This window comes from Lytechinus variegatus, chromosome 4 (assembly GCF_018143015.1).
Source record: "Lytechinus variegatus isolate NC3 chromosome 4, Lvar_3.0, whole genome shotgun sequence".
In the NCBI taxonomy this organism is placed as follows: Eukaryota; Metazoa; Echinodermata; class Echinoidea; order Temnopleuroida; family Toxopneustidae; genus Lytechinus; species Lytechinus variegatus.
Genome location: NC_054743.1, coordinates 9,825,424 through 9,852,207, shown reverse-complemented (window position 1 = coordinate 9,852,207; position 26,784 = coordinate 9,825,424). Strand labels below are relative to the sequence as shown.

General features: G+C 36.5%; 1 protein-coding gene across 1 annotated transcript; it reads left to right on the top strand.

The window, feature by feature from the left end:
• The first annotated feature begins 701 nt into the window (after positions 1–701).
• Positions 702–6,706, top strand: LOC121413335. The gene has a single exon (XM_041606120.1). The coding sequence runs from the start codon at positions 1,044–1,046 to the stop codon at positions 3,282–3,284; it is 2,241 nt and encodes a 746-aa protein (XP_041462054.1). The 5' UTR covers positions 702–1,043; the 3' UTR covers positions 3,285–6,706.
• The last annotated feature ends 20,078 nt before the right edge of the window (positions 6,707–26,784 follow it).

The following is a 26,784-nucleotide window of genomic DNA, read 5'->3' as shown; positions in this document are numbered from 1 at the left end:
TAGAAACCAAGAAAACATAATCAGGGTCGCGTAACAGAAAGGTTAGCAATTTAGGCTTGATTTTTAAGATTGATTGAACGTTGTCGTAAATAGAAATCAATCGTAAACAAAAATGTTCTACGATGATCTCTTTGTGATACGGGCCCCTGGTTGATATTAAATTGAAATAAACTATGAACAATCTTGGTCCTTTTGGGGAGAGGTGGGAGAGGTGGGGAGGGGGAAAAGTTCCCCTTGTCCATCTGTAGGTTGAAATAGTAGTACGTTGACATGTATGATTATTGTAACACAATTGGTCCCCTGAGCGTTGATGACTTTGAATCTTAAAGAAGTATGCGTCTCTTTAAAGACAAATATCTATTCCTTTTTTAAAGAATATATTTAAATAGATAAATCCTATCCCCCAAAAGTTGTTTTCACAAGCGCCCTTATATTTGAATTTCTACTATGAACTTCAATGTTATATATACATGAAAAAAAGATCATACAGACAAAATATCATTGATTTGTGAATGTTTAAGCATGCTAAGTAAAATGGATACACATATGCAGGAAAATATATGATGAATGAGTTGTGAAATGATTTTGTTAAAGAAGAGAGATAGCAAGAGGGGCGGGAGAGAGGGGAGGAGGAAGAAAGAGAGGTGGATTCGAAAAGGGGAATATGAATATTATGTGTATATAATTCTCACTCGTACAATTCATGGACAAAACGTTAAAACTAACTGTTTTTAAATGCTCAATATTCTCTGACACACTGAAACCCAAGGATGAGTCTTTCGTGATAGCACGCACACTCGTTTGTCATCAGTGTTGACTCGCGTGCTGCTTGCTATCTACCTCGACTTAAACTCGGCGCACACACCGTAGCGCTTATCATTACAGCACAAGGCCACCGATCAGAACAGTCGTGTTCGAGCAATAGGCAAGTGAACATGACGCATCACTGTTTGAACTGATCATAAACCTGGACTAGTGCCTTTGTATTTCATCTTTGATATCTTGTGTCATTCTGAACTACATGTACTCCTAAAGAAAGCATAATGCATTTTGTCAAGATGTCTGTAACGTGCCGTTTAATTGTAGTGTTTTCAACTTTAATGAGTGGAGTTTTGACACAGCACTATGGTCATAACCAGGAACTTCCCCATTTCACCAAGGAACCAGCTAATGTTACTGCTTTTCTTGGGGAATCAGCTCTCCTGACTTGTTCGGTGACACACCTCGGCGGTAACCAAGCCGTAGCGTGGATGAAGCTGAACCCGACATCGTCCTTCCTGACGAGTGGGACACAGTCCTTCGCATCGGAGCAAGGCAAGCTGGTGGTTGTCGGAGAACAGATCGAAGGAAATCTCCAGTACGATCTGCTCATCACCAACGTGACAGAAGATGATGCCGGCGAGTATATCTGCACGGTGGTGGAATTCGGGGAGTTGAACTATCGTCGGTGGCGTCGATCTCAAGTGGCCATTGTAAATGTCATCGCCCCGAAACCACGCCCGACTCTGAGATGTATTGGGGACCCTAATCCTGGACACCTGCACGTCGGTGTGCACTTTCGGCTTGGATGTAAGCTTGATGGCGCAGGGCACTTGGATACTAAGATCAGCATGAATTGGACGAAGAATGGGAATATGGTGGTTTCCAGGACAAGGTTTGAAGGTATCCAGTTTGGGAGTGGGAGATATTTTCCGGAGCTGATGCACCTGTTTCAAGTTTCCGTTCGTGATATGGGGGCAGTGTTTGAATGTTCAGTAGAATATGATCATTATAATGGTACGGACTGGGGAACTTTCCGAGATACTTGTACTATTGAACCGCTTAATGTGAAACCCTATTCCAACCTCGTTCTTCGTAAACGATCAATGGCTTCAGTCGACGAAGGACAGGAGGTAAGGTTTCATTGTCCATCTACAGGAGGACCTAAAACCCAAGAACCAATACTACAGGCTTTTACTTGGAATATTGTCCCCACCATCTCACCGTCGCGATTTCGGTTATCACACCATGGTGACGAACTGATCATCCATCGTATCATTGCGGAAGATAATGGGCTCAAGATATCTTGTTTCATTCCTCCTCTTTCGCAGACCACTCCAAAACGGGAGCTCTACCTAAAGGTACGATCCGTTGATTCTTCCCTACTCTGGGAGCCTCGTCAACCAGCTATCGTTGTTCCATTTGGACCAGAGTCACTGACAAATTCTAGTAACTCGGTTAACTCAACGGGTGCACCTATGACAGGATCTGGTTCTGGTAACGCAACAACGGATGCACCTTCCACTGTGACGCCTGTAGCAGAGTTTAACACTAGTCTAACAATGGATTCTGGTCCGAGCCCAAACTATTTGAATGCAGGGTATTCTGACAAAATTAACGGGACGGGTCGAGAACATAACAATGCCAATAAGAATGGATCAACGGCAACTCAAAGTGCTTTATCAGTTGGAAACCTGACAATTGCATTTCAGCTGATACCACCATCATCCGTAACAGACGCAGCAAATATTTTAGCACAAATGACTTCATCGTCATCATCGTCGTCATCATCATCTTCATCATCATCATCTTCATCATCGTCTGGTTCATCAGACAAGGGTGACGGTGGTTTGACGGATACAGGTGATGGTGGATACATGGATGGTGGTGATGGTGGATACATGGATGGTGGTGATGGTGGTTTCATAGACGGCGGTGATCCTTTCCTGGGACATCCAAACCTGGACTACACCTACGACCCTGGAACCGATGCAGTTAGCCAAAATATCAATCGGACAACCATCCAACCTAGTGATCTCACTTCATCAGACTTCATCTTCATCTTTGTCATGATCGCCGAAGTTTTACTCACTATTCTCCTAGTCGTTCTCCTCCTCGTCACCGGACCCGTCTGCTTCGCTTCGAAACGAAACAAGGACATGGAGCACACAAAAGACACCGACATCGAGAAATCAGCAGCGCCTTTTCCGGTCATAATTGCGCCGTCGAGCATGGAATCGTCGAAAACAATAAAACCTATGAATGAGAAAATGAAATCGTCAAAAATGATTCCATCTCCTGGTGATATAGTGAAACCCTTGAACAAAGAGATTCCTACCGTCGATATCACACTGTCATTTGAAATGAAGGAGAAATCAAAAGATGTGGTGAAAGATTCGAGAAGCGACAGGAGCGATGTTTCTACCGTATCCGGTTCTATCAAAGATGAACAGGCAAGTGATGCAAGCACTGTGGAATTCAAGACATTTGGATACCCACGAAGTGATGATTCGTCAGAAGCATGAATTCAAGAGAAAATCGTTGATTGAATTAAGCAATCGTTGAGGATGAAATGTGAAAACATATGTAAACTGATACATGCAATGGTAAGCACATTGTGTCTCCTTATAGAATTGTTTGTACGATGTGTGACTCGAAGGAGCGCCTTCTCGCATCACTGGTATTGGAATGATGCTTTATGAATAATAGTGCCAAAGAATTGAGAAATACGCAGAATGCAATTTTGAGAAAATTGTTTTGAATGACACAAGATGAAATGCATTCTTGAGGGTATGTATTAGAATGTGATTGCCATAGAACTGTTGTGAATGTGTAATGACACATTTATGTTTGATTCATGCTTTTCCTATGAGTTTGAATTTTGTTATGTTGTATTTTCAAGACGGAGAGTGAGAATTCATTATGAGGCTAAAACATTCAGGATGTGACTCTTCATGTTATGTTACGCTAGTACGCCTCCATGCTACTAATATCCGTTTCTTAATGAGAGTCATCATATTGGTCTATAATCATTCAAAAGAATACTAAAACGAAACTCTTGGAATCTAATTCCTTAAACTCTTATGTGCGCATTTCTTTGACTTCTTTCAATTTTTTTAAATATGAAATATAGATGAAAATGTCATGTTCTTACAACCATGTATCGGTGCTTTTTATCTCGGTCACAAATTTCATGCGAAACCTCGTAAGTGAAACTAGGGCCAATGTTAATTGTCCTTAGGAGAGGTGATACGTCAGTGATGAACAACCATGGGAACGTGAGAGATTACATTAATTAGTTCCTATCTTTCATTCCAAGACATTGATAGGTTTATAACATGTGGTGCATTTAGACCGGTTTTTTTCCATGACCTATATATGTTCGATATTCAGACATCAGTTGTCAGTATTATGCACTGGCTCAAGTTCAACCAACCAAGTAAATATAACTTAGTTTATAAAAATATGCCATTTTCTAAATTCATCATTATTCATGACAATATGTAATATCACCACGACAAATCATCTCCATATTACGTACATGTATATATCATGAAACATGGGAGGCTGGCACGTTTGAACCATGCAATAAGTGCAGTTGGCAAACCTTTTGTAAACCCAGCCCTTTTTGACAAATACATGCCGAAAATGGATCTGTTTGTTATTTGGAATTATGTATCAATGTTCCGTCACAATGACGGCACTACACCCACGGCTTATGATCTTTAAACGCGGCCAAATTTAGACACGTGTCCGAAAGTTGAGTTATACTTGCATAATATGATATACGCGATTTCCGGTGCCTATCCCGACATGCCCTCCTGAAAGAAAGAACTAGATTGATAGGATACTCACAGCTGAACACATGCAGGGACAAAATTAATCGCATCCTTATAGGTTAAAGAAAAAAGACCATTCATGATTTCGACACCACGTTGATGCAATGGTTCGAAAGTGGACCTCACTGTCACATCCGTCTCTTTGTAGTTTGATTCTGTCAATTCATTCTTCACGTTGAAAAAATATCATGCATTTTGGTGAGCAGGTGTTCAGTGATATAAACAACAATGTAATTTGATAATAACATATAAATCACTAAATGGAAAGAATATATATATACATAATGACAAGAACAAATTTCTCCAGACTAAATACTACATAACCTGCAAGTGACAGTGCCACTGCTTAGTGTTCATGGTATACATACATGTAAAACAACATTCCCTAATTGGATTAGTTTGAACTGTTTCTTTTCCTTACATTACTCATGATATAATTCCCTAAATACCTAGTGAATCAAACAGTTTTTGGTAACATGAGTTATCTCAGGAGTTGTCAAGATTGATTAAGGATATGGAAGTATACCTTCAGGAAAAGAAATATTCCAGCGTATCCATGTACATAACATTTCTTATTTCACCCGTGGGATTTTCTAAAATGCTCCTTGCAATCATGCCGTGTTTTAGAGGTTACACCGAAATGATGAACCCATAGAGTGTGATGATGCATCCCTAATTATACACCCATTTCTTGATCTTACCAGTCACAGTGATCTTCCGAAGATGTCAAAGTCTTGAGGGAACAGGTGTTACCCCTTTCATGCCTTTGATCCCCTCGGCTCAGGTATAATGACCCTGACTGGAGTCCAAAGGGGTGACGGGGATTCCATCACCATGCATGCTCATAGTCTTGTGATGTGTATGAATTCATATAGGGGTGTAGGAATGTACCCCGGAAGGGGTGTAAGGGTAAACCCTTTTAACATATTTAAAAGGGGTACAAGATGCCTTTATATATCTTGATATCTGGTTTCGGTCATGCTATACTTGCGAAATCGCCAAGGAAGTTTCTGGAATCTGATTATCTAACATGTCTAACCTGTCCCCTCGAGTCTTTAAACGTGTCTGAACTTAGTGCAAATTTGGAAAGGTTCTAAGAACAAAAGCTTATGCAATGATGGTGCTGCCAGAAATATATCTAGAAGCCATGGATGTTATAATGAACCCCTGCAGGCGAAGAGAAGCATCATTCTCAGAGCCCAACAAGCACGACACGGGTGTATTGGGGGTGTAAGACGTATCCAAAGATTACCCCCGTCTACGGATCCTCGGGCAACTATGTTCTAAGTTTGTACCAGAATCCCAGAAGGTTTCGCACCTCATTACTTGCCTATTCCCTTTCCACTTCCGCTGTTGGCACAGATTGACAATATTGTATTGATAGTTTGGTTCATAATCAAATTACCGTAGGGTTTCCGTTCATTATCATCATACATGCGATGATAATTATAACTGCCTTTTTACTGCCGCCATTGGCAAAGTTTTTCATTTTCAATATAACACAAACCAGTACAATACAGAAAGATTTTAGCAATCATACAGGTGAAGTAACTGCTGACATCATGGTCCTCACTCTAAAAAAAGGTTTACCCAATATAGGTTAAAATGGGAACATGAATGTTGATTTGGTAAATAGATACCCAATATTTTGTAAATTTTACGCATTGTTGTGTTGAAATAGCTCAATATGGGGGAAAAATGCACAACAAATATGCACGTTCCCTTTCTAACCAATATTGGGTAAAATTTCACCCATTGTTTTAGAGTGTATTATAATTTGATAACAGGACTTCACATTAACGCTATGAATCTAATACCATGTTCCACCATTAAACATGTTAAAGATACTGTCAGTAAGCTGGCATTTACTGTTAATTAAACAATGAGGTTGACATCGTAAGGTGAAACCCACATTGCATTTTCCATATGATTTTGGGTGATTGGTGGCTGTTATGGAAGTGGCGATCGGGGGCTGGGAATTGTGGTCACGCTATCGAATAATTTTGGAGCGGAAGGGTATATGAAGATGACATCCTATACACACACGACAGCCATCTACAGCCGTTTGTGTAAAATACCCGTGTCTTGATGAAGGTCATTGTGACATCATCGCATTTCTACCGGAGATAACGCTAGTGGCAGAACAACAATAATACTAAAATGCTCCCAATATTGAGCGTTTCATGCTCGATCAATTAAACAAATTACAGACTTCTTAAAAAGGTTATTATTCAATCTAATTCATGAAAATACTCAGCCCCAATCCTACTACAGATAAAGCTGTCTGATGCTTATGAATATTTTTGTGTGCTAACTTTGAACAAGTATATTCAGTTAAGTTCCATCAACGCCGATCTCAAAGTCTTTCCCTTTTTAACGACACCATACGGTCAACTTGTCACTAATTACCCCTCTTAGTGGAACTACCCTTAATGACGTCAGTCAATGTCTTATCTACACTCTGACCACTTCATGTTAAGCTAATTTGCTGCTTGTGCAGCATGTAGGAGCCATATTTTCATTTAAAAAGGTCAGTTTTAAATTGTCGTGATTTCCAAAATAGATGCCAAATTGTAACCAAGGTACCTTAAATAATTCTTCCAGGTCAGTGTCTGAAGTAAAACAGTGAACCTCTCCACACCCTTGTGAGATTTAAGTGTAGAGTCGGGTTTTTTCTTTTTTCTCCTGCAAAAATTATTTAATTCATTTTTACAAAAAAGGAAGGGGAATTAAGGTTTAAGTGTCTATATTTAGCTCGTTCATTATGTTCGTATCCTGCAACCCCCCCCCCCCCGTTACAACAAACTTCTGCAAAAATACAGCTTGTCAATATTTCAGGAAATTCAATCGGAGGGCCCAGTATAGCGTAGAACAGTGAGTATTATTACGATCAGGATTTTACGTGTTCAAGATTCGACGAAGATTCGGGGTACTAAAATGGGGGTCTTGTTTGACTCGCTCGCTATTTTTAGTCTCTCTTCGGGAAATGTTTGGTTAAAACAAGATATGAGGCTCTTTTGGCAATTAATTATCTCGTAAAGCTATTCTTTGAAATGATGACATATTGAATTTATTGAAAGAGTCGTCTTAGGCCAGGCAAGTGTGCTGTCTTGATTGTGAAAGTCTTTTGTCATGATTATGCCTTTTTGTAATCCAAAATACATACATTATTGTGACTTCAAGCAAATTAGCATTGGTTTGACCCGACAACTTTTGTTTCACAAATTCCCAACCGACTTCTTGTGCTCGCCACTCGATAGTCAGTTAGATAAGAAACTCCAAATAATGAGAAAAATGATTAACTGACACACCGATGAACAAAAATGAAAATGTCTAGACCACAGGATAAATGGGAAACCCCTCCCCGAATGGAGAAACTTGTAACCGTAAATAGCCTTAACAAATCGACAAAATGTCATCCATTAAATCATTACATTATCATGACTAGGTCATATTGGCTGCTCCCAGGGTGACTAAGCTGACGACACAATACTGTATATTGAATGACGAATATTAAGAATCGAGGGGTGTAGAACAGGTGGATCATCCAAGGAGTCTTTGCTTTCTCATGTCGGTGAAGAAACCGAGCGTTCATTAGTGAAGAGGTCAAAACTAATAAATCATTGGTGATAAAAACATAACTTCGATCTTTCGTCATGTTCGTGTGATTTTGCATTGAATAACGCATGATTCGGACTTTATATATCGTATGGTACTGAAAACAAAGCAATAAAAAGTGCAAAGGGATGGCTGATAATGCAATTCTAATATTATGATAATTCGGATATCAAACGTAATGTTCAATTTGTGTATTTTCATTGACAATCTTGAATGTCTAAACAAAAATACGAATACATTAATTCTTACTTTGTTTAATTCTCTACATTGTGATCTATTTTTATCAATGATTAGAATACTCTGAAACGTTTCAAGTCTGAAACACAGAAGATCACTTAACGAAAATAAAATTGCATATCAATGTGATTTGGCGCCGTTACCAGGAAAAAAATTTTATGTACTAAGGTTTGGATTCCTTTGGTGCACGACCACCTTATCGGGAGGGCTCAGGCAGAGATAGGGGTAAGTTTTAAGACGTCAGGAGTGTCATGTGTAGGAAAAATATTTCTTTCACTTGACATATATTAAAATATATTCAAGTTTGACGATTGTCTAAATCTCATTTAATCCCGACTAACATCCAACATGACATGATGTTACCCGACTCCTAGATGTGCAGTCACGTGACTCCATCATCAGGAATAGCATGAGTTTCCGTTAATCATGAAATGAATCTTTCCCCTACTGAGAGGACAGAGGGGCTGTCAATGTTTCTATTAAATAGGATACTGACCGATGTAATCATGGAATATATTTATCATGACTAGGTTAATCTTAGAGGAAAAACAATTTCGCTTTTTTTCCATTTTCATGTTCTTGATGAGTTCGAGCCGCAAATATATTTCAATCCTTAATGTCATTATTTTGACTCTTGATGAATATAACATTGTTGTCGTGTAGCTATTCTATTTAAAGCCTATGATCCGTATAATTACCTCTAAACAGCGAGTACCTTACCATCATTCAAGTTTATTATGAGGCCAAAAAAACCCCAGCAAAGTATTGAAAACGAATTAATGCAGTATTATGATATCATTTAGTGTTTGAGATTGCAATTTTTGAATAGAATAACTTTCTTTCTTTCTTTCACTTTTTACATGATTAAGCTGTGCTATCATACGGCAAACAAATCCACTGATGTCCTTGCTTTCCGCTTGCAATATCTTTTTTACACAAAAAGGATTATATTTTCTGGCTTCCATTATTCTACGCACTTCAAATCCTGCCAATAATAATCTGTTTCCTAACTGTTTTGTTGATTAGAGTCGTATGGACAGGATATATCGAGATTTTACTTCATTGTCGACATCCCTACACTTCTTTTCACTTTAGGCAATGATTTACAAAACAAAATAAAAGAAACACAAATTATTTTCATGTGGGTTTCCACTCCGTGCACGTCCCTCCATGCCTGAAGGTACAGTTCTAGCCCTCATTTCCTTTTTCGATAATACAGTTGGGCTGCAAGGGGCAACTCGTCCAACTATTCGGAAGTTAAATTTTATTCCATAAGAGATTTCAAAATAATCATTTATTCTGCGGTTTCCCCTTTCAGAATACCTTTCCGAGCCCGTAGGTATAGGCATTGCCAAATTTCTGGTTGGACGGTTGGGGTTTGGGGCGCAGGAACAAAATTTGCCCCTCTGCGAGTCCGGGATCGGATATTGATATAATAAAGCATGAGGGTTATATTGTCGACGAGAATTCACGTGATCATTGTGATGGTGAACTCTAATGAGGGAGATGAGTAGCCCTACATGGTTATCTCTTCATGAATTTGGCGAGAATGGTCATCAGACGATCATAACATCATGCAAAGAAAATTATTTTACCTTTTTTTGAAATGTGATAATCCTTTTCAAATTCATAAAGATACGTACAAACTCTTGACTTTAATTCATTTTCATATTTTTTTCTCAGTAACGCTCACTTTTAACAGCAGTTTACTTTAGTTTAATGATACCTATACCGGTATATAGAGTTTGATCAATCAGTTGTTTCAGATATATTCTCATAACACTTGGATCAATTGTTGGTTTATTCAAGGTTTCTAGACAATTATTCATACACATCTGTATGAAAGAGCAGATGAATATTGTCAAATCATCTGGCGATGACTTCCGCTTAAGATCACAAAGTCCTTAGAGTTTGCTAAGGTATTTAAGATGTCTTCAATCTAAGAATCTTTATCTCGAAAGTTGTACTCCTCAAGTACATGTACATGGAGTAATTTCATCCTCTTTATCTTATATTGCTTTGTCACGCGGGTGAAGATAAAAAAGGTTCACGAAAGACAAAATGTGAAGGATAGCACGGTAATCTTCACCCCCAATCTATGGCGGAAGTTGATCTTAGATCCTTCCAAAGTTGGCGCCGTTTTTAAGAGACATGGAAGCACCTCATGGGTTTAATTTTAGAAACTGGTGTAACATTATGAGGCCTCATCCTTCTTTTTTTTCTTAAGACCAACGATGACTTCTCATCGATACCTATAGCTAATAATCTCTTGAACTTGGAAGGTTCATAAAATTAGGTAATTTTGAGGAAGTGTTGCTTAATTGCATTTTCACGCGGGATCTTAACGCCTCCGCTGCAGGGCCGATGTATGCAGAATATGAGATGGAAACGGAAATTAGTGATAATTTTATAAAAGTGTTTCAGAAGAATACAAGAATAAAATCATCTGAGAATTTCGAAGTATGTGTATATGTTAATCATGCTTGATTACATCTTGCAAATGCAGATCTCTTTGAAAATAACTATAGGTATCAAAGTCTCTTTCTTCTGCTGCTCCCTTCTCCTTTAACAATTTACTTATTCGGTTGACAGCACTGTACACTGAACTCTCACTCAGAATGCATGATCAATACGCAATTCAAAGACTCAATTTTGTAAATGTTGGCCCGTATTCTGAAGTCAGGTTTAGCTTAAACTCAGGTTTAAAGTTGGGGTGTAAGTATAGAAAGTCAATTGTTACATAATCACTAACAGTATAGATATCGTACTTTCAGTTCGTTCGGCTCTAAAATCATGTATAATTGTGTAGGAACTATAAATAGATTATTGTCTTCACCATCTATGAATCAGACAAGAGCACAGTAAACATTTTAAGAAACATACAACTAAATAAAAATTTTGATACTTTTGGCTTCCCATACTTAAACCACAACTTTAAACCTGAGTTTAAGTTAAACCCGACTTCAGAACACGGGCCATAATGTTCACATCTTTTATCCCATCAAACACAATTGACTAATAGTGAATCCCCCACTAAACATGGACTAGACATTTGCGCCAAACTTTAAGTAATGACCGAATTCAGAGCACTTAAAATGCGATAGTCGCACCAACGAAACTGACTTCAAAACGACCGATGGTATGCCTTTCGAAATTACGTAATAGCTTTGATCGGTCTGGAGTCGGTTTCATTGGTGTGGCTCTGTCATGAGCGCACTAGAACATACATAGACATCACCAAAACCAGAAAGAACCTATACAAACGTCTCCATCAGTCGAAACTCAGGGGTCTAACAACGAAAGATCACTCCATCTTTTGACAGCCCCTACCGTGTCTGGGCCATCTCGCTGTTCATTCTCTCAACGGATTAAGAAGGGATTTATTTTGGATTAGGATTGTCAGAGCTTACCCCCTGACTCACACTACAGCTCCCGTGGTGATAGTGTCTCTCATTCCATGCAACATGGTCACGTGACACAAGAATAGAAAACGCTTTAATACGCAGTATCAATTAATTTAAGTTTTGCTATTTATAGTGTCCATTAATTGTGTCCGAAAATTTAAAAAGTCAAATTGTAGGAGTAAGTGTCATTGCATCATTATAAGGGAATGATTATGATTACAACTTAGCAATTTCTAACGTTTTCAGAGAAAATGTAGTCAACATTTTGATTTACTTTAAAGAGACATCGATGATTTCTCATTTTATTTTACTTACTACTTTTATACAAAAAAATAGTAACAGGTGAATTTTATACAATAAAATTTATATATTGATTTCATATTATTTTGAAATGTGTATTTGTTGCTTAATTTGCTACAAAATTATTTATGCAATAATTCTATAAATGTGTGCAACAATAATTAATTTCTCAAGCATATTAATATATATAATTATGTATAGTGCGAGTAAAATTTATGAAATTGTATTGTTCTTGATTTTGTTCAGTAACTGAAAATAAGTTATTTTTTGTGTTTTTTCTTTACCCTCTAAAATATAGGTTATTGTTAAGATTTGTTGATTTAAATTGTAAATGCTTTGTCTTTACCTACCATTCCTTTTTTCATTAGAAAGATTTTTATATTATTATCAAAGAAATCTAGTTTTTATGAGAAGAATCAATATAAAAATAAATGTTGTCAATGCTAATGTAGATTTTTATTATGTTTTTTCTTTATAATTATGTTGGGAATGTTTGCATTATTCTAAAAAAAATTATTATTTCATTTTACTCTCAAAAGCTTATTATTAAGTTTACTTATTTTATTAGAACAACCAACTACCTGTTTATGATTTCAGGGCTTATATATTTTATTTACCCTTATTGAGAATTTTAGTTTCATCTACTTGTTCATCGTAATATCAAATGCCTGTAATGATGTATCTATTTTTGTACAATACTCCTATTCCTGTATATGTTGATCCCGTGTAAATATGGAAATTCATTAAATTAATAAAATGCAAAAATCAAACGAAAGAGACGAGTTCGTGTGTTTATTACATTTCTGAATACATTGCGTAAAATAAGATTATATCCTCACTGCACTGTTTCCTTCTTTCAAATAGCAATTCTTGTTTAAAACTTTTTTTTATTTTTAAAAGATGATTCCTGAGCTTAAATCCTTTTAGAAATATTAATGGTGTAGTGGATGCAAAATTTATTTGAAAGTATAAAAACACGAATCCGGAGGCAATTCCACAAAATATTCTTCATGAAAGGTAAGGAATACCATATACATTTTATATCTGAAATCAGAAAGGGTGTAATTAGTTTCTTTTCAGCAACATTTTGGATTGTTTACAATTGATGTGGTCACTTGGGAATGTAACCTTCGAAAAGTGCTATTGACATAAAGAATCGTTATCATGGAATATTAATGTGAACGCTTGTTCACAAAGCATCAGATTCGCAACACTGCACAGCAAAAACTGTGGTGTTAGCCGGTGTAAATAGAGCACCACACCAGTTATTTTACACCGGTGTTAAATTGGTGGTTTTAGTTTTACTACTATAGGTGTTATTACAACACCTTTGATTGTTACATTTACACTCTTTGGTGTTATGTTCAATCTCCAGGGTGTAATTTTTAACACCTCAGGGTATGGTCCTCTATTAACACCAATTGGTGTCAGTTTTAACACCACAGTTTTTACAGTGTGCATGATCTACCATCATCCAAAATCAAAATATGTTTCTCCAATAAAACAATAAAAGACTGAGAGATAAGGTTCTTTGACTTAAGAAATACAAAATTATGTAGACAAGGCAGCTTGAGAGATTAAGAGAGAGAGAAAAAACAGTGTTAAATATGAAATGAAGAGATGAGTACACTGTAAAAACTGTGGTGTTAAAACTGAGACCAATTGGTGTTAATAGAGGACCACACCCTGAGGTGTTAAAATTACACCCTGGAGATTGAACATAACACCAAAGAGTGTAAATGTAACAACCAAAGGTGTAATAACACCTATAGGTGTCAAACTAAAACCACCAATTTAACACCGGTGTAAAATAACTGGTGTGGTCCTCTATGTACACCGGTTAACACCACATTTTTTGCTGTGTAATAAAAGAGAGAGGAGGGTCAGGGGATGGGGGAGATAGATTTTCCTTTTTTTCGAATGTATCCAGGCCTTAATCCACGATAAAGGAAATAAACCAGGTACTAAGAAGATAACAATATAAGGATGACATTTTCTTCATATTATATTTTTCTTGCCAAAATACCTAATAGCTTTGTATACGGAGCCAAACGAGATATGATGCTACCATTCAATCGTGTTGTACAATACCTTGCATGGGGGGATTGACACAATTTACTGTGATTTATTCTAGATCTAGCCATCGTTTTGGTATAGTCATCAGGATAAATATGAAAACTTCCGATTTAAATTCAATGGGGCCCTCCATGATATGAGGTGTAGATAACTGATGTCAGTCAAATCTCAAACTTGTTGACATATCGTCAGTGGCTATATCCAGGATTTAGACAAAACTTTTGAAATTAGATTACAGCACTTTTGTCCCAAAATAACCGACGGTGCATGAAAGTATAGAATTATGATTATGTTAATTCGAAAATTGCGGGTAATGTGTTATTGGTTGATTATGTTATTGATTATGCGATAGATGTAATAAAATTGTTATTATTCATCGTGGTATATTTCATTTGTTTTAAATATAAATGTTATGACTATCTACATAATTGCATCAATATTTTGTTTGCTTTTGCAGAAATATTATCGTTATTCTTCGAAATCCATACCTCCCTTAAAAATTCAATTTTAATATCATTAAAACTTTGAGTCCGATCTTTTCTCAATGAAAGTCTAATTTTAGGCGTGGATCATTGGTGTAATATGATATTTAGTTACTTCATTAATAGAGAATAGTAACTAATAGCGAAACATTTTAAGATTATTGTCTCATCAGTCGATTATCATCAATGGTATGACATGTTATCTCCCATGCTGATATTGATATGGTTCTGAAAGTAAACTTATAACTGGGTTTGTTGACCATGGTCTTGAATCACGACTGTAAATTAACATCTATTTCTCTTTTTTCGTTAGATCAGATAGAAGTTGTCCCTCAAAAGATCATAATCTCAGATATTTACAGCCGAACAAGGTGTCACATTTCTGAATATAATGAGGACATGGATGTCGGGCTTCGAATGCTAGATGAAAGATAACATTGAGCAAATACTTGATAAATGTTGTTGCGTGTATATAATTATGTCCTCTGGACGGAGCTTTCACAATTAAAACAAACCAAACCGAATTTCACTCTGTTTATAAAATGATGTTAGCTATAGGAACGGAATAACGGAACAGGGGGAGTGGCTAGGAGGATGACCCCCAGAGCTACCAAGTCTCACGCATTGTGCGTGAGACTCACGCATTCAGGGTCCGTCTCACGATCTCACGCATGGCACCCATTTTTCTCACGCATATCGGTACCCAACAGAAAAAAAAGAGAAAAAGTAGCATTATTCGCCAGATTATACGACTGGCTGACCGCCTTCGCGTCTAGCCCGGCACACGAGACGAATCAAAAGTGCAGTCAGCGCACAGCATACGTGATACGATGAATAGCGTGCGTGCATCGCATGGTTTTGAAGCCCATATCTCATGCGCGCGCGCGTTGTGCGCGCACCTTTTCGCAACGTACGAGTGTAAGTACTGGCCGCGCGCGCACACAGAGACGTCGAGTCATGAAAATCTCACGCATTACATTTTTTTGAACTTGGCATCTCTGGACCCCTTCCCCCCAAAAAAAAAAAAATATATATATATATATGTGTGTGTGTGTAAAGCTTTACATGTACAACAGCTTTTTGGCAACTCTTTTTTTATTTAGATATTGTAAAGAAATGGATTAAGCAATAGCTTTGATCCAGCTTAGGCATGGCGGCTTGTCATTGTTCAAAACTCACCTTCACCCGACAAAGGAAAATATAATTGGTATAGTAGCGAAAATCTGTCTATCTGACGGTCAATCGGATCGGGCTCGTCCTAACCACTAACCCGTCTCTGTGGTCTAGTGGTTAAGGCACCGGCGTTCAAAGCTGGGGGCCCGGGTTCGATTCCCGGCAGAGACATTTTTTCGGCATCACCAATTTTTCCAAAGGGTAGATAGCTCTGGGGAACCTTGATTTAAGCTACGCCTACCATTGTTCTCTTCATCCATTTCTTTACAATATATATATATTATTCTTAAACCATGTACAATTACGTAAAAATGACCATCTGATTGTGACATTTTGTTTGTCAGCCCCCCCCCCTACACACACGCGCGAAACACACACATATACGCTAAAAAGGGTAATGTTAACTCAACAATGAAAGGTTTGAGGAGTTACAACCTTCACCGAACATGCCGAATGTTATATCCTACCTTACATTAAGCTGAATCCAACATTTCAAGTGTCGGGTCGAACCATTAAAAGTGGTAAAGACAGAATTTAGAAAGGATTATCACTCCTCCAACCATACCCCTAGGAAGAGGGGGTGTATTGTTCTTCATTGACGGCTCCCCCTGGAATTCTGGTAGGTGTTAAAAATTGAGAAATGTTAGCAAAATGACCTTCATTTTGTAGTGAAAATCTTTTCTTTCGTTTTTGCATGTGTTAAAAATTGACAAATGTTAGCAAAATGATCTTCATTCTGTTGTGAAAATCTTTTCTTTCTTTGTTTTTGCATGTCAAATGTACATCAGCACCCCTTGTAAAAAAATAATCGTTATCATGCCCCTGACTCCAACCTGTCAACATTATAGCCGTGTCATCATATTCAAACTATTGGCTGATTATGTCATGTATGTTGTATGTATGTTGATTATGTCATGTATATGTACAAAATGATAAAATTACCTCTGAAAATAGATAATTATCTCGATTGGTCGCTATTAAATATCCCTCGCATACTAAAAATGATGAAGTGCCGTGGCCGCGTGGTCTAAGGCGCCTGGCTATTCATGAAAAAGTCCGGGGTTCGATCCCCGGCCGCAGCAGCTATGCCGTGAGCAAGGTATTTAATCTACAATGCTCTTTTATCCTGCTTTCAAATAAATGGAAATGCTATATGCATTATTGGTAACTAGGTGTGAACTTGTTAAAAAAAAATCATTGATATTTTGTGGGTTGACGTAACAGACCAACATAAAAATTGAGTCTCGCCCTAACCTCGGTCGATAAAAGAAATTGCCGCCCTGCTATAATTTGACCTCAACCTCCCTTGATTTGTCCCATATAGCTGGATAATTATGTTCGGCGTCCATCCATTCACATACAATATGGAATTACAGATTTTTTAAGTAAGTGAATAATGATGAAGATACAATCTTTAAGTCTCACATGTCCCACCGGAATAGGAACAATAGTTAGATTAATATCAAACGCATCCTAAATCTTTATTACTCATATTTTGTTTCAATGGACAGTCTAGCTTGTAAGATAGCCTCTGTTTGACCACGCTTACTAATCATAACCATCATTCGACAGAAATAATCTTTGACTGGACATTATTTGTCATTCACGGTCTCGGATTTCCAATATCAAAATATCATTTTCTACACTAGAACATGGATCATGTTGTAAAGGAAGCTTGACAGGGATGCGCTTTGAATGTGGGCTATCTAGACCCGATATAGATGAAAGATAATTTTAGGTAAATCATTTGATACTGGGTAAGAGATTTGTTATCGTGATGAAGTATTCATGCAACTCTTGAATCTTTCTAAAATTAGAAACGTTATGTTTTCTCATACACCTACATATTCATTTCGTTCTTTTCTTCTCAATATTTTCTATCAGAGTCCTCTGTTCGCAGTTTCTCAGCAAAGAAGTTGTAACATCAGTCTTCCCCCTTCCAGATTATTAACCTTAAACAGAATCATCAGCAAGATATTAGTGTTTCCCTATATGTCTTTGGATCATATATTTTGTTTTTAAAGACAGGTAAGATATGACAAAGAAATATTATTCAGTTCTTTGATCACTGTTGTTTGATCTTTATAGACAAATTCAATCTCAACTCTTTCTCAATTATAAAGGACAGGCATGTCAATATTCATCGTCAGCATGTTAACCCAACACAAGGGTCTATACGTTGGACCTCAAAGACAAATTGATGAGGAAATAGAAACATACTTTGAAAATTTCATATCGACCAGATCTAAAAACTTTGGCACCCCATTCTCCCTTCGCAATCCCCCATTCATTCGTGTTCCTTTCATTCTTTAAACTCTACCCATCCTAGTAGCGTCGGTACCTAAAATCGGTTATCGTATCCCAAAATTACCGACCTAGAAAGTTTGGGATGCCTAAGAATATCTCTACTGCATGCACGCGACCAGGTTTCTGTTGTGACACCCCAAACAAGATATCAGCAGCGATCATGATCAACATCCGGATCCTCGTCTTATTATTGGCCGGAAGTTTCGGGGCAAGTGGCTCGTAGCTCGACGACAGATTGGCTATCCTTCCATGGGTAGCTCTCTCTCCACGATTAGAAGTGTAGCCCAGTAAAGTTGTTATAGGACTTTTGTTCGTCTAATAATCATAATCCCTCTCCATTTCAACATTGTCATTCCTTCTTGAGGGATTTTTGTTCAATTTATTTTAACACTGTTAACATAATTCGATTCATGTAGTTCTTGAACTTTATATTATGAATGATAATAATAAAAATAATGATACTACTACTAATAATAATAATAATAACGGCAATAATAATTATAATCATACTTGCAGTTGCAATAGCGCTTAAGACTTACTTCATTTCTGTCATGTTTTCCATTACTGGTTTCACTTTTTGCTATCTGCATACCCACGTTTTCATTTTTAAGATTGGTGATCGTCTGTCAGAAGTATTTATATATTTGCCTTTTTTATAGACCATTCTCTTTTATTTGTCTTTTTCATCATTATTTCACTTAACCAAATCTTCCATTTAAAAAGAAATGATCAAAATATATACACAAAAACATTAGTGACAGTTTATTAGTGACCAAAGATTTCAATGTCTTGAAAAATACATAAACGCACATGTACATGATGTCCAAAAATAGAAATTATAATACTGATACGAAAATAATGGGAGGTCAATGAAAGGTCTTTCTTTGAATATTACAATGGATATTTATCTAACAATCTCATATTCATGATATTGCAGACAAAAATATTCATTAAATATAAATCCTGAAATCTTCTTCATCTACACAGTAATTAGGCATAGACTTTTATGGAAACTATAGCGTGAGAGTTTGAACATCTTAAATTTGATTATTGACAGCTTTTCGACCTTTATTTCCTTTGCAATAAAAATCTCCTCCCAGTTTACAATAGAAATCACCGCCCATGCTTTACGGCATTAACACTGTCAAAATTATTCGCTCTGTTCTTCCTCCCAAACGGACAATAGACGGAATGCCCTTCACAGTTATGCATTGTAATAATTTATAGATTTCTACAGTTAATCCTTGACAACCAGAGTACGCCCTATAGGACTGGTAACGCCCCAATCACGCCAATGATTCTAGGGGCAGCGGAACGGTTTTGAAAGGGGTGAGCCAACAGTTATGGGGCTGACTATGCAGAAAATCACAATTAGATGGTCATTTTTCACGTTTTTCACAAATTTGTACAATATGTCTAAATAACATATCATCGGCCAGTTTGATGTCCCTTCCGTTAGTGAGACCGTACCTAATTCGTAATTAAAATCTATATAATACAGACACTAGCGTGTGATCAACGGGACACAAGAGCGCTGCTCTGACTGACAACAAAATTTGAAAATTAAAAAAAAACATTTGTTTCAATTTATTTCAATTTTATTGCCTGGATTTACCAGGTCGTAAGTCCCATCTCCCTGGATAGACCACGAGGCGGGGGTAATCACAGGGTATCCAAAGATTACTCCTACACTCTGGCGTTACATCTCATCCTCTCCTAAGAGCTCATAAAATCAGGAAATTAGACAAGTCAAGATGGTTCACCTCCCGGCGCGATCTGTCTCCTTTAGTATACCACTATTATCATATTGGTAGTTTACTGAACAAAGTTTTTTAGAAGTATGATGTTAAAAGATATTTTAGGAGGAAATATTTTTGTTGTTGTTAAGATGAAAATTTATGAAAATAGATTTAAATAAAATTCAAGCAGCCACAATCGACCATGCATGTCCTGTTGAAGATTGCGCAAAATGTTGATAATTATGATTGATATTAGGAATAAATGTTAGATTTTGGGGTCAGTAAACGACTTGGTCTATATTATAAAGCGAAGGTACAAACTACAGACTTCGTAATTGTTAAACCAAAAAATGACGTAGAAACAATCTAAGTTTCGGGTTCATACGCATTTGTATTCATATTCATTTTCTAATGGAACTGAATGCATGTAATGAGAGCTATATAAAGTCGCTCCTCAGCTCTAAAAAGAGGTTTAAGACATTTCAAAGGTATGTGACAGATTCGAATGGGAAAAAAAATCACTGAATTGTCAAACAATCATATTTAGATGATGGAGAGAGAGGTTATGTTAATTAGTATTGGAGCTAACTTTAGGGACTTGCCTTTTTTACAAGCTCTGCTTTTCTTGGCAAGTCCAGTTAATTTATCTTCAATATTTGTTATGAAATGTCATTGAAATGTATGTATTATTTTGAACATATATTTACAGTTACTTCGATTATATCATTTTCTTGACGGAAATAAATGAATCTCAATCTAAATCTAAAAATAGAGAATGAGAGGAGAGAGAGAAGAAGGAGAAAAGATGAAAAGAGAGAAATGAGATTATAGAGATGAGAAGAAGGAGGGAAGACAGGGTAAAGACAATAAAAATTAAAGATTTGTGAACGCCATCAAGTGAAAAAATAAAAGTGATCTCAATGCCGTAGGAGGGAAAAGTATTTTTTCCCGCTCCATGACTCAGTAAAAACTAAACACCGAGAAAGTTAAAAATGACTTATATCGGTAAACGCCCAGTCTAAGTCAGCCTCCTCTAGTTGATATTACACGATATTACCCCTAATTAAGTGATATTCGAGCCTATTTAATTGGATTCTAGAGTCTTATGTTACCCCCTCGGATAGAACATTAATATCCAGGTCCGTCTTTGAATGCAGTTCGCCCACTTGTTACTTTTTATGTGTATCTATATTCCCCAAGGCCTTGACAGTCTTTAAATATTGTAAATGTGCCGGCAATGTTGTTAACAATTTTTTTGTTTTACGAGTAAAAGCCTTCTTCTGTTTGTTTTGGTTTTTTTTGTGGGGGGGAGGGGTTATAATTTAGATTCGTCAATAGGTCAGTATATATTTCGTGCCCCACCTATTGTTTCATAAAATGATAGAATCCCCACTTATTGTTTCATAAAACGATAGAATATTATGAAAACTCTGAATCTACGTTGCCTGCACATCTTTGCTTATTACTGTATTTGCCCATTGCCCCCTCTCTCTTAATATGTCATAATTCCAATTAAAAGAAGCGATAGAGATTTTTAAAAAATGAAAAAATATGTTACCTGCAACTCTATCCCATTTTGTATCATCTCAATGCCCTTCTTTCCGTCTGTCTATCTATAGGCCCATCTGTCTTTCCTTGTCTGAATTTCTCTCTCCCCTCTTCCCCTTCGCCACCCTCCCTTTCTTCCTATGTCCCTCCTCCTTCATTGCTACCTCCATTTTCCTCTCCTCTATACCCCTTTTCTTCTTCCTACCTGCTTAGCAATCTTGTTAATATTAATAGCTATAAATGTACTGATTTGTCTAGATCAGATATTAACTGTTGAATGCCCTCGTTGCAACCCCGATGTCATGGTATTTGATATTCAGAGTTGTTGTTGCAACCTTGGCTTTGGGGCTTTGCACGCGAACCAAGAGAGGAATCCTTATAGTTTGAACATCCGGGAAACCACCGCCTACCCCTGAGCCTTACCATAAGATACTCTCACAATTCATTTCCGTTTCGTGTCTGTGATATTTGACTGGATGTCGTCACTGGGTAATGTCACCCCTGCTACATTACTTCCGGTTTACGTCTTATCGGTAATAAATCGACCCCCTTTTTGTTATGAAAAATGAGAAGAAATAGAAGGATAGTCATGCGGGCCTGAGATTCCTTCCAGCGATGCATGCATTCCTTCACGGATGCATTTTATTTCCTATTATGAAAAGTTATTGATAGATACTTGAAGATGGTATTATTTATAACTCAACAACCAACAACTCATAATGAGAGACAGGTCTTCCAAGGGGGTATCCCCATCCGTAGCTGTGACATTGGCTCGATGATTTCCGCTAGGATTTTAAGGTCACGTTGAATTTCTTTGATTCGTCTTTGCAAAGAATGCCTTCCTAATTTTGACAATTTTATCTAAAAATTGAAAAATGTCCTTTTTCTATTTAAAATTACCTCTGAGATTCTTCAAACGATGCTGACCATTATTAATAAAAAAAATAATCGATATTCATGAACTTAAGGGACAGAGAACATGAAATAGACAAACAAGATATGAGATTTCTTGACGTTGCTATCATGGCACATCAATGGTATCCTTCCTTATCATGCTTATGGAGTAGGGAAGAAGAGAGATAGAGATAGAGGGGGGGGCAAATGGATAGGAATTCAGCCATACTTTCTGGTGAGGAAGGAGTCAATTGAATCAGTATACTTATAGTAAGGAGCAAACCGATGAAACAAAATATATAGAGTCACCTAAATTTCGCAAGAGGTTAATTCCTATAATTTTGGTTTAAAAGAGCATCCGCGCTGATGTTAAAAAGTTGGTTTATCAGTGCAGGTTACATCGGCATGATTGGGGACTAGTGGGCGTCGACCGATATCTCCATCTACAATTAAATATTGTTTGTATGACGGGGTTAAATACTTTTCTTTAGCATTTTTGGTCTCCTTATGTGATAATTTTCTATGATAACTGAGATAATTTAAGCTTTAATCCACTCGAAGTGTTCTCTCGATTAAATACGACTAGAGCCAATCATACCTATACCGTGAATTAGTACCAACTCCTCTCTCTTCTCATTCGCCCCCTTCTTCTACCTGTCTTTTTCTTACTTATTTGTTTGTCTGGGGCCCGTTTCATTAAGAGTTACAACTGTTGTAAAACTTTGCCATTATGGCAACTACCATGGTAACAGAGCTCAGCATCCAATCAGAATCAAGGTTTCCATTGTAGTGCCATAATGGCAAAGTTACAACAGTTGTAAGTCCTTTATGAAACAGGCCCCTGTCTTATATATTTTAGCTACCCCCCCCCCCCCGTGACCATGCATGATGATCACTCTCTCCCCTTTCCTCACCATTTCCATTCTTTATTTCATTACTTGTCCGTTTTCAAACAAAGTATCTATACATCAGCCTTAAACTGGGAGCAGATTTGAATAATCGAATTGGCGTCGAGTAACTGAATGATTAGATGTATAACTTCCTGAATGATATGAAGAGCCCTGTCTAATTAATTAATTCCTTCTTTTGTCGTGGAATGTCCTAGTTTGTTATCAGTTACACCAAGTATTTCTCATCGACCTATCTGAGTTTTTCGCCATACCAGCTGTGACTGGTAATAATTTGCAACTCATTTGTCAGAAGAAGCTCCTTTTTTGTTATTTATTTTATTAAGGAAAATGGATACAGTCGAGATTATTAGCAAGGAATGATCAGTTTACACACAAAATAGTTACAGAAATAAACTTCTCGTGTGATAGTAACACATTAAATGACGTTAAAGGTCAAGTCCACCTCATAAAAATGTTGATTAGAATCGATAGAGAAAATTCAGACAAGCACAATGCTGAAAATTTCATCAAAATCGGATGTAAAGTAAGAAAGTTATGACATTTCACAGTTTCGCTTATTTTTTTAACAAAATAGTCATATGAACGAGCCAGTTACATCCAAATGAGAGAGTCGATGATGTCACTCACTCACTATTTCTTTTGTTTTTTATTGTTTGAATTATACAATATTTCAATTTTTACGAATTTGACGATCTAGGACCTCCTTGCCTGAAGAACAAAATGTTAAAATAATGGAATTCCACGTGTTCAGGGAGGAATGAAACTTCATTTCACAAGGCAATGACGAGAAAATAAAAATATTTAATATTTCATGTAATAAAATACAAAAGAAATAGTGAGTGAGTGATGTCATCAGTTCCTCATTTGCATACCGACCGATATGTGCATATAACTGTTTTGTGAAATAAAGCGAAACTTTAAAATGCCATAACTTTCTTATTTTACATCCGATTTTGATGAAATTTTCAGTGTTATGCTTGTTGAATTTTTCTCTTTTTATTCAAATCAAGTTTTTGTTGGGGTGGACTTGCCTTTTAATAATAAGTTAACCATGAATTTAATCAATCACGGTTTATTTCCAGTGACGTCACCAAAATGCAAGCTGACACGATCACAATGGTATATAATGCAGGAATGTATTGCAGTTATTAATACCTTTTGATAATGATGTTTTTTCATTTCACAGGCAGTCAAATTTACCTTCATTCTGTCGCTTTCCTTTCCTATATATAAATTATTTAAATATGAGGATTAAAGCATTTCACCCCCACGGTTATTTGGACCTACATAATAATGTCCTTCTTAAAATCTCATTTAGGTATGAAATTTCAGTGTTCGCTTTCATTATAATTCTCCCTAATGGTCTTTCTATCTCCCCTCCCCCCCCCCCCCCCTCTCTCTCATTTTCTCTTTTAATATCTCCCAGATAATCGGCATTGCTTTCTTTCAACATACAATCTTAAAAAGGTTGGGCAAAAAATACCCAAATTTTAACCATCACTGGGCAACGTACTGTCCACACAACTACTGGTTAAACTTTGTCCAAATTGGGTAATAAAGACTAATAATTGTGTAATAAATTTGCTGAATTTGATAATAATTGCCCAGAATATTATATACATTTATATATTTTCCAACATACACTTACCAACACAGTGGACAGTATATGTTGCCCTACATTTAAAGTGTGTTTGGTTGGGGATATTTCATTCTGCCTTTACTTAAAGTGTGGTCCATTTCGTTGATGTTTTGAAGTTGAAGTCCCAGAAATAAGACATCCATTGACAAGGAAGCGAAGCCCTTTGCTTAATGTAATAAGACTTTCCCATCCTGCTGCTAATTCTTCGCAAGTTAACCAACATGACCAGGGGAGGATTTCATGAAACAAATAGCCAATGGCTTTTACCGACTTTTTGTGATAAGCTACTGAAATCCTTACATCCGATTGGCTCCGAGAAAGTTTGTCAGTAAAATTACTGACAGTATGCTTCCTGAAACAGACCACAGAATTTGCTTTATATCATTCTTTGACATTCTAGTTTAGACATGTTAGAGTTCCCATATTTTTCGTTTTAACTAATGCCGTATTGATTATTACAATTCCATTCCACAAATAAAATCACTATACTAAATGCAGGGGTGTATAAAATTAGCACATTAATGATCAACAACACCCATTTATTATTTTTTTTATTTTTATATGCTGGATATGAAGAGCTCATTGCAAAAAGGGGTTATATCCATTTTTCATCACATTTTTTTTTTTCAATGTCTAGACGTTTAGTAGCCTTATAAGATGATATCAAAGAAAGATTGAATTTCCCCGCATTAAAAAGTGAGAAAAAAATGACAAAGAAAAACTACCTTTTTTCAAAGGGGGTTAGATCCACAAAGAAATTTTTTGGAAAAGAATATTTAAAAAGATATAAAGACAGGTAGATTTCTTTGTACCCAATTTTATGTTGACGAACAGTATATGGTATCATGAAAATAATTTAGTTTCGCATAAGAATATTGCAAAGTGGTAGAACGAAAAACATGATTTTCTTGGAGTGGATCTCACTCCTTTTGCAAACAAATTATTCTGAAGAGCTCATTTTGTCAAAAGGGGTTAAATCCATTTTTCATTAAACTTTATAGTGCAATCCCCATTAATTTGATCGGTATACTGCTATATAAAAAACTGCTTTAATATTGATTTATTTGACTAGACAGCAGCTGTATCAAGCATATTTTTATGAAAATTAATCTAGCTTCATTACTGTCTGACTTGTAGTTCGTATGAACTTTAAAAATCTCGAAGTGGTGAAAGACGAAGGGAAATTAATGGTGGCGTTTTAAGGAATGCATTTTGTTAGCGCAAGGCCATTCCTATTCACAGAAACAAGAACAAACGAATTGAAATTGACTATTTATGAACTTTAAATGATTGAATTTGTTTGGATGTTTTAAGATTGATAATATTAATGAACTCCACCTGAGTAATGTATTTCATTCAGGTCATGTGCCATGACATGGCAAATACGTGTTTCAAATTTAGTTTTATACAAACTAAACACAAGTAAACTTTTGAACGACATAATTTTTTAGAGGAGTGCTTTTAAATTAATTGGATTACTTTAAAAATCAACTGAGCATGAATATAAATAAGATGAATTATTTTCCCTTTCTGATTTGTGCTTATTCACTAATGTCGTGGTTACAACCTCTCATGCTCTTTCAATAAGATTTATATTGCTGAGAAGTTTCCCCAAACATGCCCAATGAACATAATGAACTTTTACAATTTCAGTATTGCGAAAAAATAATATATTTCAGCCGAGTATCCCTTAAAAATAATACTTAGTGTCAGGCGATTAGGGGATCGGGAATAGATGAATAATATCAATAATCTGCTTTATGTTTAGGCCTATCATAGCATAAACTGTCGAATCATTTTGATAAAACCAATGACACTGTCCCATTACCCCCCTTCTGATATCCCTCTCGTTTTGGAT